Source organism: Oreochromis aureus, linkage group 20, assembly GCF_013358895.1.
Source record: "Oreochromis aureus strain Israel breed Guangdong linkage group 20, ZZ_aureus, whole genome shotgun sequence".
NCBI classification, from domain to species: domain Eukaryota; kingdom Metazoa; phylum Chordata; class Actinopteri; order Cichliformes; family Cichlidae; genus Oreochromis; species Oreochromis aureus.
This window is the reverse complement of record NC_052961.1, coordinates 21,609,238-21,628,733: the sequence shown is the minus strand read 5'-3', so window position 1 is coordinate 21,628,733 and position 19,496 is coordinate 21,609,238. Positions and strand designations below refer to the sequence as shown.

The 19,496-nt window shown below is 40.5% G+C and overlaps 3 protein-coding genes across 4 annotated transcripts; 1 reads left to right on the top strand and 2 right to left on the bottom strand.

Moving 5' to 3' along the window:
* The first annotated feature begins 711 nt into the window (after positions 1-711).
* Positions 712-7,988, top strand: LOC116309768. Its single transcript, XM_031726463.2, has 8 exons — positions 712-1,317; positions 1,904-1,942; positions 2,024-2,332; positions 2,466-2,774; positions 4,503-4,817; positions 4,926-5,075; positions 5,191-5,263; positions 7,044-7,988. The coding sequence occupies exons 1-7, from the start codon at positions 1,284-1,286 to the stop codon at positions 5,232-5,234; spliced, it is 1,200 nt and encodes a 399-aa protein (XP_031582323.1). The 5' UTR covers positions 712-1,283; the 3' UTR covers positions 5,235-5,263; positions 7,044-7,988.
* Positions 7,989-10,189: 2,201 nt separating this feature from the next.
* On the bottom strand, positions 10,190-15,448 carry LOC116309785 (emerin-like). Its single transcript, XM_031726485.2, has 7 exons — positions 15,131-15,448; positions 14,905-15,003; positions 14,323-14,354; positions 13,947-13,972; positions 13,756-13,809; positions 13,602-13,664; positions 10,190-11,411 (listed from the first exon to the last, which is right to left on the bottom strand). The coding sequence occupies exons 1-7, from the start codon at positions 15,210-15,212 to the stop codon at positions 11,201-11,203; spliced, it is 567 nt and encodes a 188-aa protein (XP_031582345.1). The 5' UTR covers positions 15,213-15,448; the 3' UTR covers positions 10,190-11,200.
* Positions 15,449-16,386: 938 nt separating this feature from the next.
* si:dkey-183p4.10 (uncharacterized protein DDB_G0283697) lies at positions 16,387-19,439 on the bottom strand. Of its 2 annotated transcripts, none has more exons than XM_039603853.1 (6): positions 19,301-19,439; positions 18,933-18,972; positions 17,056-18,810; positions 16,887-16,953; positions 16,741-16,810; positions 16,387-16,652 (listed from the first exon to the last, which is right to left on the bottom strand). In XM_039603853.1, exons 1-6 carry the CDS (start codon positions 19,304-19,306, stop codon positions 16,521-16,523), a joined length of 2,070 nt encoding a protein of 689 aa, XP_039459787.1. In that variant the 5' UTR covers positions 19,307-19,439; the 3' UTR covers positions 16,387-16,520. The 2 variants fall into 2 exon arrangements, with proteins under 2 accessions (XP_039459787.1, XP_039459788.1); XM_039603854.1 differs by having other exon boundaries at positions 19,203-19,320.
* Positions 19,440-19,496: the final 57 nt, after the last annotated feature.

Genomic DNA, 19,496 nt, shown 5'->3' with positions numbered 1-19,496 from the left:
CCTTCTTCCACAACTTGGCAATGTGGTGACACATCTGAATAACTTGTACATATGCACAGTTTTTTGAACTGATGATCTTAGAATCTGCAGTTGTTTGGAAATGACTCCAAGAGACCTTCCCAACATATGTAAATCTATAATTCCTTCGACTTTGCCATTGTTCTCAATATTGGTCAGTCCAGTAACTGACCATTTGTAGTAAATCCTAATCACTAACAATAATAACGCTTGGTCTTTGCAATTTAAAAGACACTGTAGAACCTTCAGCACCACTTATTAAAAGACTTAAGTGAGTAATGTATATATTAAAATCTGCTTGTACATTTTGGACCCTTAAAGATGAAAGAAAATCCAAAATAAATTCAAACGTGTGCACTCAATTCTGGTTTTTAAAGTAAAGTAAAGTAAAGTAAAGATGTATGCTGCACAATCCATCCATCCTGGAAAAAAGAACAGGGATGAATGCCCATGATGAGTGTTAAATCAATGGGAAAGCAAAAATCCAAATATGTAGTGGTCATTAAAACGTATTGCTTTTTAGCATATTAGTGATGCATTCATGCTATAAATCATGACACCGTGCTTTCCCCGTACAAATTCCGCCTGCATAAGTTAAAAGTATCGGTATCTGTACTCGGTGATAATGGTTTTTGCAGTCCTGCACATCACCACCTCCAAAGACGAAAGGTGAGACCAGCGTAGCACTGCGGCTGGATGGTGACCCCTGTCTGTGGTAGAGAGAAGGAGCCGAGGCTGGGAGCAGGAGATCAGCTGTGCTGTGATTCGTTAGTAACGTCTGGATAGGTTGGAGGATTGGTTGTTAGGAATTTGTTTGGGCGGGTCGCAGCAGAGCTGATCCAATCTAGCAGGGCCTAGCACGAGCGAAGAGCTCAGCACCTGGCTGGCTAATGTCACCGTTGACGTGAGTACGGCAGCCCGAAGGCACGTTGCACGTAGCTATGGACGTTGCAACTCTGTTTGCAACACCTGGATTCATCACCATGAACAGCAGGAGACTCACTTGATATATGCGCAGGAATCCATTGTTCACCACTCCATTGTCTGCCGCTGCTCATATCTCGATAATGTTTTTATCTACGGCCGCTGCTGCTCCACTGTTAGCTGTTTACACTTGGTTAGCCGTTAGCCCTTTATTCCTCGTGAGTTTCTGCTTGGCTCAGTAACGCCACCCGAGTCTTCTTAGCCGATGTGTTTCAGCGGCTGTCTGCACCAACAGCAAGACAACGGGCTCCCTGCACAGCCGATGGAAGGCTGAGGAGAAGATGCTGATGGGATTCCTTTATATCCTTCTAACAGGTAAGCTAATAATGACTAGCTTGGCCTGTTTTCTAGCTGTATGTGAATTAGGTTGCTCTGAGCTTGGTGGCTCATGTTCTTGTGATTATAAGATAACCAAGTAGGACTTTGGCGTTGGTTACACATTATATATGTATTCACCCACGTGAAACTAAAAAAACTAACAAAAATCTGCTTAAAATCATATAAGTGTGCAAACTGATTTCTAACGTTACAAAACTTGTTTCGTTAGCATATAAACAGTAACCACTATAGCATAACTTTTAATTAGCAGCGAAATGCATTGGAATTGCTTAGCTAAAATGTTTTTGAATATGACCTTCATGAAGGTCTTATTGAGTGTTGATTTAAAATGGACAGTTATTGAAGCTTTGATGAATTGTTGGGTGACATCTGAGGCATCATTTAGTCCACTGAAATCAAGTAGAAAGCTTATCAGACACATCTTTATGGCTTCAAAAACCATTAACGGATCACAAAGTTGTAGCTGTAGTTTCCCACTCCCACCAAAACTGGACTCTCTAATAATGAACAAGCAAGAAAATGGCTGCTATTCTTTAAATTTGCTTTTGTTATTCCCTTTCAGGCCTGCTGGGTGCTCTGTGGGATGGAGTGACTGCTTTCGGTAAGCCTAGAACTGATTTAAACCTCCTGCGTTCACTGGCTTGCATTTTGTATGTCTAAGTAGTTTCCTCCTGATCCTCAGGTGGGGTCAGACTAGTGGATGGGGACAACAATTGTTCTGGCAGAGTTGAGGTGCTCCGCCACAAGGAATGGGGAACTGTCTGCGGCTACGGATGGGATTTCCGGGCCGCTGATGTAGTGTGCTTGGAGCTTGGTTGTGGCTTGGCTGAAAATGTCCATAATGGTCTAAGATTTCGTAAAGCCAGTGGCCCTATCTGGCTGGATCAAGTCCAGTGCTCCGGACAGGAGAGCAGTTTATTACACTGCCGTGTTGTCCTCAACAGCAACCTGCACTGCACCCATGAGAACGATGCAGGCGTGAAGTGCTCAGGTGAGATCGCACACTGCTGAGAACCAGTGCTGAGTCATTTCTGCTTTGTTGATACATGAAGACTCTGGACTGAGTGTCATAACTGAAAAATGTAATCTAATGTTGTGGTTATATTTTTTTTCTATTCTCTCAGGTACTCTTTTAACACCCATCCTCACCCTGATGTCACCCCACACTGTGTTCTCTCCCGGGGAGTCCGTTCGCTTTGTCTGCAGGGTTCTGCTGGGTCATCACCTCAGTGACTTTCACCTGTACAAAAATGGAGTGTCCACACCGCTGGTTACACAGAGGGCGGACCAGACCCAGAATATGATGGAGCTCACCCTGTCTGATGTAGAGACTTTCCACCAAGGCAGCTACAGTTGTGGGTACAGGATCAAGAGTGGCTTTCCTACAAGGCTTCTCAGTTCCCCACCCAGCAACACAATCAACATCACTGTAGGTGAGTCACTGCTGCTTTGACGGTAACACTATTGCGCCATTGCCCTTTTCAGTTGTGCATTATGTTTTGTGCAATCTGCTGTGGTGTGAATCTGAAAACTCAAGAACACTTCAGATGTCTTTAGAGTCTTTGTTTTTTTATCATAAGAGCCTATGTTAAAGGATCAGCATGAACAGACACACAAAATATTTTCTGCATTCACAGAAGTACACAGAGGCACCTCGGTGGGAGACATCTTGATAAGGAAAACTGACCTTGACGATGTACAGAGTGTTAGCAAGCAGACTGGTTTAGACTGGTTAGTCACACCCAGCATGTCTGCCATAAACAGATGGGTGCTCACACAGCAAAATTAGCATTTTAGAAGCGTCTGTGCAGATTTCTGTTTCCATTGTACGACATCTGTCTATTTATTAATGTGTGTCAGATTATTAAAATGTTATTGATGACTGAGAATGAGCTCTACCTCAGTTCCCTCAACTGGCTACAAATGATCAGATTAGATAAGAAAATACACTATATTGCCAAAGTATTCACTCATCTGTCTACACACACTTAAAAAATTCAGTGACATCCCATTAAAACCCTCTATAGGGTTTAATATGATATCAACCCACCCTTTGCGGATATAATGGCTTCAACTATTCTGGGAAGGCTTTCCATAAGGTCTAGGAGTGTGTTTATGGGAATTTTTGACCATTCTTCCAGAAGGGCATTTGTAGGTCAGACACTGATGTTGGAGAAGAAGCCCTGGCTCGCAGTCTCTGCACTAATTCATGCCAAAGGCATTCCTTTAGGTTGAGGTCAGGACTCTGTGCAGGCCAGTCAAGTTCTTCCACACCAAACTTTCTCATCCATGTCTTTATGGACCTTGCTTTGTGCTATGGTGCACAGTCATGTTAGAACAGGAAGGGCACTTAGCACAATGCAGTCAGACAAGTACTGTTCTCCTGGCAACTGCCAAACCCAGACTCATCCATCAGATTGCCAGACAGAGAGCGTGATTTGTCACTCCAGAGAACTTGTCTCCACTGATCTAGAGTCTAGTGGCAGTGCGCTTAACACCACTGCATCCGACGCTTTGCATTGTGCTTGGTGACGTGAGGCTTCGATGCAGCTGCTCAGCCATGGAAACCCATTCCATGAAGCTGTCTACGCACTGTTCTTGAGCTAATCTGAAGGCCACATGAAGTTTGGAGGTCTGTAGTGAATGACTCTGCAGAAAGTTGGCGGCCTCTGCGGACTCTGCGCTCAGCATCCGCTGTCACTGTGACTTTTTACATGACCTACCAGTTTGTGGCTGAGTTACTGTCGTTCCCAATTCCTTTCATTTTTTATAATGCCACTAACAGCTGAATTTGGAATATTTAGCAGTGAGGAAATTGCAGAACTAGACTTGTTGCACAGGTAAAAAGTGTAGTCACGGTACCACACTGAAATTCACTGAGCTCCCGAGAGCGACCCATTGTTTTACAACTGTTTGTAAAAGCAGTGCCTAGGGGCTTGATTTTATATACCTGTGGATGTTGAAGTGATTGAAACACCCAAATTCAGTGATTGGAATTGGTGAGTGAATTCTTTTGGCAATTTTGGTTTTTAAAGTGTTTTGGCCAAAACTGAATCCATGTTGGATTTTTCTCCATTTGTCCATCTTTTTGGACATTATTTTAAAATTCTGACATTGATTAACCCGTTTCACCGTTTCATTTTTTATTGTCTGGTCGACAGTGGAGCTCTTGACTCCCCAGCACTGGTACAACACGTCCGCTGAGGCCCCGGCTGGTTCTGTCATCAAAGGCCAAAGTTTTAATATCACCTGCTCCACCCTACAGCAGTACCCCGGGGGTTCCTTCCAGCTGCGGTTGATCCGCTCTAATGGCACAGTGCGCCAGACTCTGCCCGCGCTCACCCCGTTCGTCACTTTCACCTTTCCTAACGCCCAGAGCTCCAACGAGGGCTACTATTACTGCCTGTACCGGGTCCAGCTAGGCGGACGTACCTTCGTCTCCAGAGAGAGCCAACCCCTGCCTATAGCCATCAGAGGTGAGACTTTATGTTGCATGTCGATATAAAAAACATGTTTTTTTTAATATTCGTTTTATTTAGATATACAAGTTACACATACCTACAGAAAACTCCTCTCGTTCTCAGATCCAGATCCCATCCTGAGTCCAATGGGTATCAGCTGGCTCGTGTCTGGTCTGACATTTGTGGTGGCTCTCATCATCATAGTCATTGTGGCCAAGGTACTGTGTAATAAGGAGAGGAAGCCCTCAGAGCTGGAGAGAGAGACCAGAACCTGTGAGTTCCTTTTTTACCTGCAGCCTTCGAGCTTTGCCGGAGATTTGAATAACTCTCTTTTCTGAAAGCATCCTGTGTATGTACCCAAGGGTAAGAAGTGTGCTTCTGTTTGCAGGTGTGGACAACACTTATATTGCTTTATCGACAAACAAGCTGTGATCTGGAATGCAGGCAGCAGATACCTGAAGGTATTTCAGTACATAATTCTTGCACGAATGGTTCCTTTTAATTCTTTATAACATTAAATTTATGCAAATTTGATATTCCCTGACTTGTCACTGTCATCATTTAGTTTAGGTACACTTGTATTTCTACTATAGTCAGCTGTAACCTCTTGTTCGCACAAGTGGTCTCTAGTACCGTATTTTTCGTACATAAGGCGCACCGGATTATAAGGCGCATTAAGCGAAGCAAAACAGTCAGATAAGTCAAATTTTACTCAACTCATTCTTCTTGCTTCCTCCACTAATGTACCATTGATTCATTAATGTTGAATTCTCTCGCAGCTGCTCTATTCCCATGTTGTTGCAGTATAGTAATGACTAACCTCGTATTGTGGATGGATTATCTCAGTTGTTCTCCTGACTGAAATTTGGTCCATTTACAGCATCCTGCCATGCGATTGCATTTGTCGCCTAACTATTGGGAACCCTCACGTTAACTTTTATCGAGTGGAAAAAAGTTAGCATTCATCCTCCAGCTTCACTGTGTTTGTTATGCTAACATACCTGTGTCGCTAGCGATCACGTAGCACATCATTATATACCAGCTAGTCCAACTTCAGTAACCCTACAAATATCACTGCTGTTTAGTTTTCTGTCTTCATTTATGTTGGAAGTGATAGCAGAGCTGTAAGTTTTAAGTTTTTCAGAAATCTCTCAGTCAGGACATTTTATATGATGTTTAGGTGGAAACTAGCGAGCTAACTTCCTGCTAACTTCTAACTCCGTTAAATTTAATAAATTCTGTTTTCATGGATGCCTGGATGTTAAACTTAATTGTTACACCCGGTAAAGCGGCAACACTAATCATTTTATTAAAGATGAAAGAATTTAGACAGTTTTTAACTCTCAGTGATGCCGCAGTGTTTTGGACCTGAAGCGGACGGAGTTTTGGACCCAGATTACTGTGCGAGGCTCCTGACTACGGTAGCCGTAATGCTCCGACAATCCATCAAGCAGTGCGGCTTCTAGCTTACCAAAGTCATACTAAAACATTTTTTGACAGATTTTTGAGCACCGTGCATCACATAAAATCGGTCAGTAAGCACAATTCATACATAAGGCGCACTGGATTATAAGGCGCACTGTGGATTTTTGAGAAAATTAAAGGATTTTAAGTGCGCCTTATAGTGCGAAAAATATGGTAATAATTTACCTTTTGACAGGGATAGAAGTTTATTAATTTTTGCTATTATTTGTTATTATTTTCCCTTTTTTGTCGAGTCTGTTTGCACATGCAAATTGAAATGCGATTAATATAGAATAAAAATGAATGATATTTAATCGTGATTAATCAAAATTAATCCACAGTAACCCTGTGATGAATCTGATTAAACATTTTAATTGTTTGACAGCACTAATATATATTATATATTAGTGTATGTTGAAGAAAACTATTTAAATTCTCTTTGAATTTAAGCATACATTCTTTGTGTTTATTCTGCATTTACTTCATTATATTGCATAAATGTCAGTTACAAGCTTAAATACAAAGTTGAAAAAATGTAATTGCAACCAGGCTATTGATCAAGTAATTGCAAATATTCGCGATTAATTACAGAAAATTGTGCGATTAATTAGTTAATTTTTTTTAATCTATTGACAGCACTAATACAAACATGAATTACATGTGAGTTATAGCCACTCTAGTAGTTTAATTTATTGTCTTTATGCTTTTGTAGAATTTGTGTCTTGACTGACTTATTGAAGAGTAATATATATTTCTCTTTTTCAAACCTATTTTCAGGGCTCTCCGTGTGTCCTTCATGGATCTAGATGGCAGGAGATGTAAAAACAAAACCAACCAGCTCCTTGGCTCCTAATCTACCACACCTTTTGGAAAAGGTGCCAGCTGGAACCATTTCACTACAGCCTGGATGAGACAGTCTTTACTTGTGATTACCACCGACCAATCTCAGGCTGCGTTACTTCTTTTGTCTTTGTTACTGTGGCAAAACAATAGACCTGAGTGACCATTCAGCATTGCATCATTGTGACACTACCACAGAAGACTGTGTCTGAAATCCCTCACTATAAAATGTATGGGATCACTACATGCCATTTAGTGGACTTATTCAACCCCACAATGCATTGCAAACAAGTCCAGCATGGAAGAAGAAAAATGGCTAATATGAGAAAGGAAACAAACTGCCACAGAAGTATGTGCATTAATCATTAGGAAAACAAATCCTTGGTGTAATGTATATTTATCACAAAAATGCATGCCTGTATTTATTTAGTCGACACCTACCCGTCATATTTGAGTAGTATAATCCTCTACACGGGACTCAATGAAAATGTAACAAAGCGTAGTGAATGATTTCAGACACAGTCTAACGGACTGTAGAAACTATTTCTGGATCCAAGTCGATAAAGACTCAGAGTAGCTGTGAGATTCACTCAGACATGACTATTTCTGTGATGTATGAGGTGGAAAATTGCTACTAAAAGCTAAACTGGGGAAACTGTGACATAGGTTCTTCAGGTATCTATGTATATGTAGTTTTAAAAAAAGGTGACGCTAATGAGAGGCATTACAGGCTCAATGCATACTTGCCTACAGATCAATGATCCTTAAAGGATAAGTTGCCATTTTTGTATGTAACGTTTAACACTACTATGCATCTTATGTCATTAACAATGTAATGAAGAGGTTGCTGTTTCAGAATAAACTGTATTCTGTTTTGGATAATACTGTGCACTTCTTCTAGGCACATTTGTACTCTAGTTAGCACTCTGCACTTTAAGAACATTTGCACACTAGAAGTTATAAACTTGCACATGAGAACTTTTAAAAATTTGCTGGTTGTTTGAATGTTTTGATGGTTTATGCGTGTGACTCTGTCTTGCAGGCGCTTGAGCAACTGCTTAGATAATGATAGCCCACGATGATTACCATGCAGCTTAGAAAGTGTGTGTAAATGTATTTGTGCATTTTTTTTGTTAGTGGCAGTGCTAATTTTAGTGCAAAGTGGATTTGTGGGGGCAGGAGTGTGGTTGAATAGTCCACACAATTACCTCCCACCTTATTTCACAGAACACTTTTCCTTGAATTTGTTGGAAAAAGTCAGGAGGTCAAGGAAAGGTGTGAAGGAGATTGAAGGAGGACTTCTTGCAGTGCTGAAACTACAATATCCAAAATGCACCTCTTAATTCAACCCCATGCGTTCTTTACCATGTCGTTTCATGCAGGGCCTATAACGTAAAAAAAATGAAACTACATCTTATTTTCTTATTTCATTGGATGGAGATGCAACACTCCGAACCTTCCGACTCCTTGTTCAAGTTCCCTGCATCCATCACTTATCCCGGCTGACATAAAGCTACATGATGATCCAAAAGTGTGGCAGTACTGGTAATACAAACTGAACTGTAGTGAACTTTAAAGCCCTAAATAGATCAGTCTTATATAAATAAACCCGTTCTTCATGCCAGGTAATTCCCACCAAAACATACTGAGAAGCAATCTTATTATTAGTTCATATTTGGGTGTGACAAACAGCCTGTTGTTGAACAGTCAAAAGAAAGTGGTTATGGAAATTGACATATTTTAATATTTACATGATCTATGCCAGGTTGTCACTTTTCTTAACTGTTTTCATGATGGTCGTATGATGTATCCCTATGAAATTAACTCAGTAGCTTGGTCTAATCTATCCTATGCCAAACACATGAAGCACTGAAGCACATTTCCTTAGTATTCAGAGAATTTGAATAGCTCTTATTAAAAGCTGCCTCACAGATGCAGATACGTCTGGGTCACTTCCCTCATGTAAGAGTGCTGCTAAGCAAATCTGACTATTCAGCTGCACCCTAGCATTCATGCACCTGTTTTTCTTGTACTTGGTCCATTTCAGTGTGCTCTGTGTATGTGTCCTCTGGGGGTCTGAACACTAAAGGTTTCAGTCAGCCAATGGCACCATTCATAGTGTAATGGAGGTCACTATGCTATTGATTGAACAACTCTTCCACACCATTGTTTCTTTTAGTTTTTTTCAGTGGCCTTACTGGGATTTTGGGATTATGTTTTTTATTATAGTTCAAAAAATTAATTTGCCATTGTACTAGAAAAGAGAGCAGCAGGAGCAGCAAAGTGTAAAAGCCTGGCTGATGCCCAGTTAGAGTATTGTGCTGGTGGAGCCCACAGGTGCTGCCAAAGGTGCTTCAATTGAATTGAGTTCTGGTGATTGTGGAAACCAAACAAGTACACTAAACTCATGTTCAAGAAACCAGCTGGAGATTATCTGAGCTTTGGACCATGGTACAAGATTATTATATGCTCATGTTACTTGAGACAAATTCTAACCGTACCACCCAAATACTGAAGCAGAAAATCGAGACTTGCTTTTCCGGTCTTCTTTTGTCGAGCCTTTGTGAATTCCAGTCTCAGCTTGCTGTTCTTAGCTGATGGGAGTGGCACCCAGTGTGGTCTGCTGCTGCTGCTGCTGCAGTCCATCTGCTATGCATTCAAAGTTGCTTATCTACATACCTTGGTTGTAATGAGTGGCAATTTGAGTTATTCTTGCCCTCCTATTAGCTCAAAGCAGACTGACCATTCTCCTTTTACCTCTGGCGTCAACAAAGAAAACTGCTGCTCACTGGATATTTTCTCCTTTTTGCACAATTCTCTGTAAACCCCAGAGATGGCTGTGTGAGAAAATCCCAGATCAGCAGTTTCTGAAATATTCAGACCAGCCCATCTGGCACCAACAACCATGCAGTGTTTGAAGTCACTCAAATAATCTTTCTTCCCCCATTCTAATGGTCAGATTGATCTTCAGCAGGTCGGCGTCTACCTAACATGTTATGGGCTGATAAGATATTTGCTTTACCAAGCAGGTGAATAGGTGTACCCAATAAAGTGGCTACAATAAAAAACAAAACACCTAAAGCTTTAAATGTTTACATATATAAGCTTAGTTTTTAATAGTTACAGTTTTGAAACAGGAATACAAAACAAATCACAACAAACCCGGCTGATGTTAAAGTTGGATTATGTAGTACAAAAATATGATATCCAGCTTAATTATACTGAATCAACTCATAACGCTGGGGGCAACAGCTCGTCTAGTGCACCTTTTACATTTTTAACCCCACCCAGACTTTTTTTTTAAAATCTCCAAATACACAGAGGCACTTGCATTACAGCTGGTTTGAAAATGTCCAAAATATACTTGATAACTGAAAAATGGAAACATTGTTGGACCCGTAAACTACAAATATTTAAAAATACACAATGAATCCGAAACACCTGCATTACTAGAAGTATGATGAGGGAAAAAAGGGTACATATTGAATAACTAAGTGGATATGCAGGTTGGCTTGACGCAGTGCCACGAGTTTTTGTTTTGAGGGAAATAGCCTGTCAAAAATGCATCTAACATTTGGAAAATATTGAGAAATGTATGCATGTTGTACAAGTTTGATGTTTATTTAAGAAAAAAAAAAACCCTGCCACCCAAATTTTGGTCATGCAGACAGATTCACTGTGAACTGCAGAGGCTAAAAGGAGACAATCAGCTGAAGCTTTAAAATATGAGCTTCAAAATCTTGCGTGATAATCTTTGGATGTTTTATGGTCAACTGCGGCCATATTTGGACTAAGCTGTGGACGATCATCTCTTAAAACCACGACAGATCACTTGAAACTGTGCCGATGGAGGGACAGCTTGTGTCCAGATAAAAAAAGGAAGATTTTAGTGTGTTTTAAAGTGGCAGGCTGGTTGATTCGAGTAGTGGTAATGTACTGAAGCTCAATGACAAATAAACATTTTGCCTAAAAGCATAAGCAGAGAATGTACTGCTGTTAAAAACACAATCTTGCATAAAATGTCTAAAATGCATGCATTTAATCATGTGCATTCCTTTAAATTCAATATAAGGAAATAATGGTTTAAAAAAAAATCATTTTATCCCTTTAAGGGGTTCATTTATCTCCATAGTGGAAAAAACTAAGTAGAGGAAGACTGCCACAGCCAGGAAGAACACAAACTGAACCCACAGTGGGATCAGACGTGATGACTTTGGTGCATCTGGAACATCTTGACCTGATTTCATGGGTGGCGATTTAGCGTAGGTGCTTCTGTAAGTGGACGGAGTGTCATACATGTCGGGTCTGGAAAGGAAATCGAGGGAAATCATGCATCAGCACATAGTTAAAATTCTGCATCTCAAACTAGTATGACATCACTTGTTTTTATCTGGCATGATAATTGCTCCCACAAACTTTCAGTTTGATAAGAGGTCAGTGCAAAATAATTACAGCCTCCTAAAATAATACCGGTGTGCTTTTGGACCGATGGTAAGACAAAATAAGGCGCTATGCATACCCTAAATTAGTGCTAAAGGAAATGTTAGATCATTTTCTGACTCTATTAGTGTTACTTATAGAGTAACACTGGTTATTACTCTGCATCAAAGATTAAAATTCAACTTTAGTAACATGTGTGAACTTAAAGTTTCAAAATAAAATGAATTTTATTACAAGTGCATCAAAATGTTACATTGTAGCCTGTCTAATTACATTTTCTTTTATACACTGTAATCGGTTCACCTTTAACAACACATCATTAAACACCATATCTGCCTCTGAACAAATAACCAGAACCATAGAAATAAAGTTTGCCCTGAATATAAGTTTCTTTCTAAATAATAATCTATGATCCAAGAGTTTTGATGTGTATGGATAGTTTCTAGAAGGGTTTGGCATTAAATGCAGCTCAATACTGTACACTATGGTGGCCTTATAAACATAAGTCAACCTCTGGATTTAACTAAGCGAATAGCAGGAACCTTTCTCTGGATAATTACTGCAGTGATTAATGTGTTTCTGCTGGGAGCAGGCTATTTAGTCCTGACTGAAGCACACCCATGTGAGAATACATATCCTGTGCTTGTGAGAAAAAACAAGAAGGACCAAATGGGCCAAATTATTAGCCCTGGAGCAAGCAAAGAGAACAACTAAAGAGACTGCTGAAACTATTAAAGTTGGGTTAAAACTATCCAGAGCATTATTTAAACCTGGAAGGAAGGTGAAAAAAAAAACAAATAAACTCTTGAATGATTATAATTGGAGATGACTCAAACATCTGCTGAAATCAATTAGTGAAAAACATCAACAGTAGACACTCATGGGTGTGTTTAATGGTGAACGTAAGAGCATTTCCGCATGCACAACTAAAAGACAAGTCAAAGGATTAGGACTAAACAGGTGTGCAGCCTTAAGAAAAACATATCAGTGAGGTTAATCAGAAAAAAAGGCTTCAGTTTTCTTGGGAGCATAATTTCCATCATTTTATCCATGATTTGTAATCGTGGATAAAGGTCAAGTGGTTTGATGAGTCCAGGTCTAACCTGCTCTCGAGTGATTGCTCATCGGGGTGAGAAGAGACAAAGCACCCATCATGCCTAGTGCCTGCTGTACAAGCCTGTGGGGGCATTGTTATGATCTGGGGTCTAGGATCAGCACAGTTATGTGCCCAAATTAAGAGGTCAGCTGACTATCTGGATAAGTGTTATGACCGCATTTTTCCATCAGTGGATTTCCCCTTCCCTGATGACAATTCCAGTTCATCACACTGAAACTAAAAGAGTGGTTCGGGGAGCACAAGACATCATGAATCCTGACATTAACCCCACTGAGACTCTTTAAGCTATGCAGAGAAGACTTCACGCCGCGGTCCAACACTACTGTCATCAATACAGGATGTTGGCAAAAAATTAAAGCAACTCTGGATGGAAATAAATGTTGTGGGACTGCGTAAGCATATTGAAACGATGCCATAGGAAATGCCTGTCATCATCACAGCTAACAGCACCTGCACACAGCAGGTGATAGCTTGCTCAGTCACATCCTCACAAGGGAGCTGCCATATTAGACCATGCAGGAGGCACAGCATGAGATAACCACTCACTCCCTGTGAGCCCACGAGACAATTACCTCTGCTATTCTCATAAAAGCGCAATGGGACATCATACAGACTTTGCACTAGAGAGCTGGCAGTCTAAATGATTCTTTAAGGTGACATGGATATTTTGATTTCACAAGTTCAGAGCTGCAGATTCTTTAAACTAAAACCAAAGTATATCCTTGTTTTTTTTAAAAAGATGAAAGATGAAAAAAAGCAATGATTTGAAATTCATTTAAACTCTTAACTCTTAAAGAGGTAATGTATTTTGAATGAAAAAGATCTGCATTCTGTTATTATTTACATTTTACCTAGTGGCTTGGCAGTTTGAGGTTGAAGTTTGTCTGCAGAAAGCAAAAAAAAAAAGAAGGTATGAACATAGATACAAAAATACTTACTCGTTACCATAATTGCTTTTGCTGTATTCAGGCTTGGACTTTGAGTAGCTCGAGTAGGATGTCCTGTAGAGGGAGAAACAGGTTAAAAAACAATTGTTCATGAGGGTTTTTTGTGTTTCTCTCAAAAACAGCAGTTTGTAAGACTTTCACTCACTCGTGCTGATAATCTCTCTCATTCCACTCTGGTCTGGACCTCACGTAAGCCCCACTAGATAGAGACACGCCGCAGTTACCAACTCAAGATTCAGATTTGTCTTGGTTTATTTAAATGACTGAACAACAGGGAGGATAAAAGCAGGAGAAAGGGAGTTCACAGGATGGTGGAGGATTTGTGAGAAAACTGACCTGTCACCTGAGCCTTCACTTCTGGTCTGCAAAATAGAAACAAGAGAAAGTGAGTCCAGGTCAGACAGGTATGGCATTTTGCTACGTGTAAGTACAACTAACACATTTCTGCTAGAATCAAAATGCGTCTGTTCACTCCAGAGTAATGCAAAACAATCGAGGCCCCACCTGAGGCCTGTACTACGAAGCAGGATTTCATCTTATCTACCTAACCTCAGGGTTAACTTAGCAAGCTGATGACTAGCTTTGTGTGACCGGTTCTCCTGGCTGCTGATGTTAGCCTAAATGAAGTCCAGATAATGGGAAGACACGCAGAATATCTTGAACTCGCTTTTGCAGAACAGACCTCTGGAAGGAGTGCGGAAAAGATACTTACGGGTGTCCTGTAAACATAGGTGACTTCCTCCTCTGAAAGAAAACACAAATATCATGTTCACTACACTGTTTCCTGCACATTCTCAACTCTCCATCTTGACTGTAGTGAATGACGTGATCAACAACCTCTCATTTGAAACAAAACAGTAAGAAGCCTAGTCAGCTGCTTGGCTAGGCTTGGCTAGGTGTTTCTTTTGTATGGAAGACAAACAACAACAACAAAAACAACTTAAATATAAATACTAAAATGAATTATTAAATGCACTAAAACCCTACAGATAAATACAATTGTACTGAAGAAGACCCCACTCTTACTATCTAAAATTAATGATGTCGATACTGTCAACCATTACCTTTTATTTGTTTATGTCTATATGTTCAATTGCTTTAAACGAGCTTAGGACTTCATATTTTACTGGCCTGCATTCAAATAATAAATAATATTAATAATTACACAGAAATTACTACGGTGTAATTCTTTTACTAATTTATAGACTTTGTAATTACGATAGTATAGATTTTCCACGCCTTTAAAAGGACACGGGACAAATTTGACACGTATATATGAAAATGTGAATCGCACCCTCTTCTCTGTAGTAGGTTTTGTCAGGTGATGGTTTGGCTCTTTTGCCTTTGGCCATGGCCTCTTTCAGTTTCTTCTCATACAGGTTTCTCGTAGATTCTGTGAACAAACAGGACACGGGGAGCCTTTATTACAGGTAAATCTAGGAAAGAGCTGTAAAGTTAGCTGACACGGCTACTGATTCAAAAACGGGCGCATAGTAAACAGTTGAATCTGTGCCACTCACCGACCACAGGTCCGTGCTTTATTCCGTATTCATCGAGCAGGTCGCTGATTTCCTGCGCAGATTTGTTACTCAGGGAAGACATTTTTGCTTTGGCTTAGTTAAAAATCTGTTATTTATCTCTCTCTGGGCTCTCCTTTCGGTTATGTTTTGCTTGTAGTTAGTTTCAGTTGCCAGAAAAAGAAAATAGATAGAACTCCTCCCAACGATTATGGCTCAGCGCTCGTTTTGTTGCACGATTTGGCGGGAAGAGCCTCAGTAGCGCGTGCGGAGTCGAATGTTGGCGTGGGAAGATGGAACACCTCAAACCCCGCCCTCGTTTATTGAGCCAAGTGTTTTAAAAAATCGCACCTTAAATAACTTTTACATGTTTCCGTTTCCGTTTCAGGAACTCTTCTTTGTTTATTTTTTTCTTCCTTTAAGTCGATTTTCTTTCCAGAAACGAAACAGCGCCACCACTGGGCTAATGTTAATAAGACTACTGAGACCGAAGTTTCTGATATAAAATGTCGACTTTTTGTTACACGAAACAGTTCACAAAAATAGAAAATGATAAAAATCTAATGATAAATAAATAAATAAATAAATAACATCCTAATATTTAAATATTTAAACTAGTCATGCCCACATGAATTATTGAGGAAAATCTAAATGAAATCTTAAATCTTAACACTGACAGACACCAATTACAAACTATATTCACGAATACGAATCAGCCCATTTTTTAGGATACAAAGAAAATATAATGTATATGATGTGCCTTAAGGTACCTTAAATATATCTAAATGTTTTATCTTGTGAACTATAAACATGAAGGATTATAATTTCCACCTGTGTAAAAAACAAACAAACAAAAACAACACTTTCTTCCACTGTGAAAAACAACAATGAAACAATTATCAAATGCAAAATCATGTTTAAGCTCTTGAGCAGCACCACTTTTCAGATAAGAATCTCCAACAGGACTCACATGAACCGGAAACCAAACACAGAGCCCAACTTTTAGCTTTTGCCTACTCTCCAACATATCTTAGTACTTCGTGCTTTTCTGGTTTATATTTGCAAACTAGAAACCATTGTTATGGAGTAAAAGGTCCCACAGGATTTCTCTCTGAGATGTTGTGGAGTGAAGTTCTTTCTACCAAACTTAGTTTATTCCAGGCATGGTTGTCTTCACGAAAAAAATGGCGGCCTGTGTAACCTCAGCTCAGAAAACATCACTGCGAGCATACCTTATCTAGAATTCATGCAATTTAGCATAATTTTGAACAAACACAGCTCTTTATTAAGCAAAAAATCTGCACAACAACACATACTTGACTTTACACTGCATTCTTTACAAACATGTGCAAGCATATAAACAGGTTTTAATGACCAAGGACCTTCCATAGCCCTAAAAGAAGAAAACCTGGTTGAGCCATTCTCCTTGATCCGTAGCCAACCAGAACATCAGCAGTCCCATCCCGGTCAGCACACCCATCTTGAGTATCAGCTTCATGAGGGTGTTGTCAGGCTCCCTTGGTTCCTGACCACAAACGAAACAATTAAGTCATGTGTTTATTTATGTGTATGCGTGCATGTCTCCACAGGCAAAAAAAAATAGATTTTCTTACATCCCATGACTCTGTGAAGTTCAGGTCCTCCCTCCCGCTGTCTGTGGAGCTGCTGAGTGACTCTTCATCACTGCAGGGGACAAGAGGAAGCAGCGTTTTGGTTGGGACTGGAAAAATAAGGTTTACACATCAGGAATTCTCCTTACCTGTCGCTTTCATAGCGAATGACTTGAGACAATGGCTCTGCACAAAACTGAACTTTTATCTGCCTCCCTGAAAAATACACAGGGGAAAACAGGTTAATTTATGAAAACGCTTTCAAAATGTTACAGAACTTATTCTGATTACATTTACAGACTTGTCCTCAGCACTCACCTTCTCTTTCATTCTCCTCATCGCCGTAAAAATCGTTGAAAGCTTTGATTCTCTTCTCTTCTTGCTCCCAGTTCCTTTCTTCTTCATAGTCCTCCCCTTCCAGCTTTCCCTGCTGAGGGATGCCAGAGGCCTCAGCATTGTTGAAGAAGAAGCTGTCATCAAGGGATCCCTGGTAGGAGGGGCTTTTAATTTTGAGAACCTCACTCTGTACCTCAGAGTAGCTGATGTATTCTGGGTGGTCCTGGTTAACACCTGTGGGTGTTGTTTCTATCATGTCTCCTGTGGTTAACAGGTATTCAGTCAGAAGGCTATCAGTATTTAATACATCAAATTCCCAGCTGAGGAAATCTGCTCGATCTGCTCCGCTCGCGGCATATATCTGACTGTCGGCCGGCTGCTTGTTGTTTTCAAGCTCTTGAAGGCACCTACGAGCCTCGTCATCATCACTGGAACTGTAGTCGCTCTCAGATGTGTCTTCTTCATCGTCAGACTTGGTCGCGGCTGTGCTGCCTCTGTCTTGTTCTCCAGCTGCTACGTCCATGCTCATCAGATTCTCAGCATCCATCTCTAGATCTCTGCTGTACAGATACCCGTCTTCCTTCTCATCGCTGTCCTCGGGGTGGTCCATCTGTGTTATATCTTCCACAGGTCCTTCCATGAAAGCATCCTGCTGCGTGTATGAACTGCATTCAGATGTACCGGGCCCGAAACTTGGCCTGCTTTCCTGATTTTTTCTCCCATCTTCTGCATATTCACAAGAAGAAAAGTCTGAGGGGTAATCTGCAAAGCTCTCACCTGCCTCTTGGTGCTCATCCCCTGAGAAATCTTTCATTTTCTCTGCATATTCCCCATTATCACCTTCACCAGTGAGCTCCTGCAGATTTTGGAAGGATATGCAAGGAAACTCTGAACTAGCTTCCTCAGGATCATCCCCGTAAATGTTTTCCACCTCTTCCTCCTCCTCAAGAGGCTGTCCGATAACATTTTCCTCCTGTTCGATTTTCATGCCCTCACACTCGGAATCAGATGATATGCCCTCTTCTTCTTCTTCTTCTTCTTCTTCTTCTTCTTCTTCTCCTTCTTCTTCTTCTTCTTCTTCTTCTTCTTCTTCTTCTTCTTCTTCTTCTTCTTCTTTTTCTTCTTCGCTTTCTCCCTCATCCTCTCCTATCTCTGCAGCTTTTATCACAGTCTCATCACCTCGGTCAGGGAATCTTTCCAAATAGGACACGTCCTCATCGCTCTCAGCCTCACCTCGCTCCTCGTTTCTAACTTGAGGGTTTTCAGCATCCTCCGGGGCCAGAGGTTGTTCCTCAGCAAAGATCTCGTCCTCCTTATCGCTGTCATTGAACTCATCACTGCAGCGCACTGACATCAACAAATCCCCTGGTGTCTCTGCCACTCCTATGTCCTCTTCCACACCCTCATCATCTTCTCCAGAGACGGAGCCTTCGTGTGCAGAATCTCCATCTGAGCTCGTGTAATCCTCTTCTGTTGTTTTGTCACCGTCCACGGCACCGATCCCCTCACCTTTAAAATCCTCCTCATCTGTTTCATTGTCCGACTGCTCTTCGTAAACATTTTCAGCCGCCTCTTTGGTTTCAAACAGAGCTGCTGCTTCACCTGTTGCTTCCTGGAGCAGTGCCGCCTCTTTATTGTTTGTTGTTAGGTTTTCTGTCCCGTCTTCATCAGACTTTTCTTCAAAAGTTAAATTCTCAAAGTCCAAATCTTCGTCCGGGAATGGAGGAGTAGATGTCTCTGTAAAAACAGCATAATCTGAATATTAATCTTTTTAATAAAACAAACCAAAAAAAAAAGCAACAAAAAAGTAATATATGTGTCCTATAAATGCCAGAAATAACCACATATATATATCTTACCTGAAAATGCATCTGTTAGGAGATCGGTAAAACCTTCCATCTTTACAAAGACAAAATCAATAACTTATCTTAGAAGTTATATCGAGACAAAAAATTAATGCATTGGCACAGATAATCTCTCGTCTCAGAAAGGAAGAGCGCACGAAGTAACTCTCATCTGTTGTAGCTACAAGCAGCTTCCTGTCAAACAGACCGTGCAGAGGTTACATATTTAAACTGAAACATTCGGTGAAATGCACGACACAGAGTCTCCACGTGATGTTTACCTACGATCAAGGATGAAGATTTAAGATGATTTTCTCAGGTTCCTCTGGAAAGCAAAGTCCAAAAGTGATGTTTTGTGTTTTCGCGTTGCTGCAGGAACGTACCTTCATGAGCTCATGAAATGATGTCAGCTTTGATGTGGTTTTGGTTTCAGGGGCAGAATATAAACTCCAGCAGTGAAGCACGCAGTTCTTACTTGCTGAAAAAACTTGAGTTTATTGGTGCAACTGAGAGGAGTGCAGTGCCAGTTTAGGATCATTATAAAAAAACAAAAACAAAAACATAACTCTGGATTTTAAT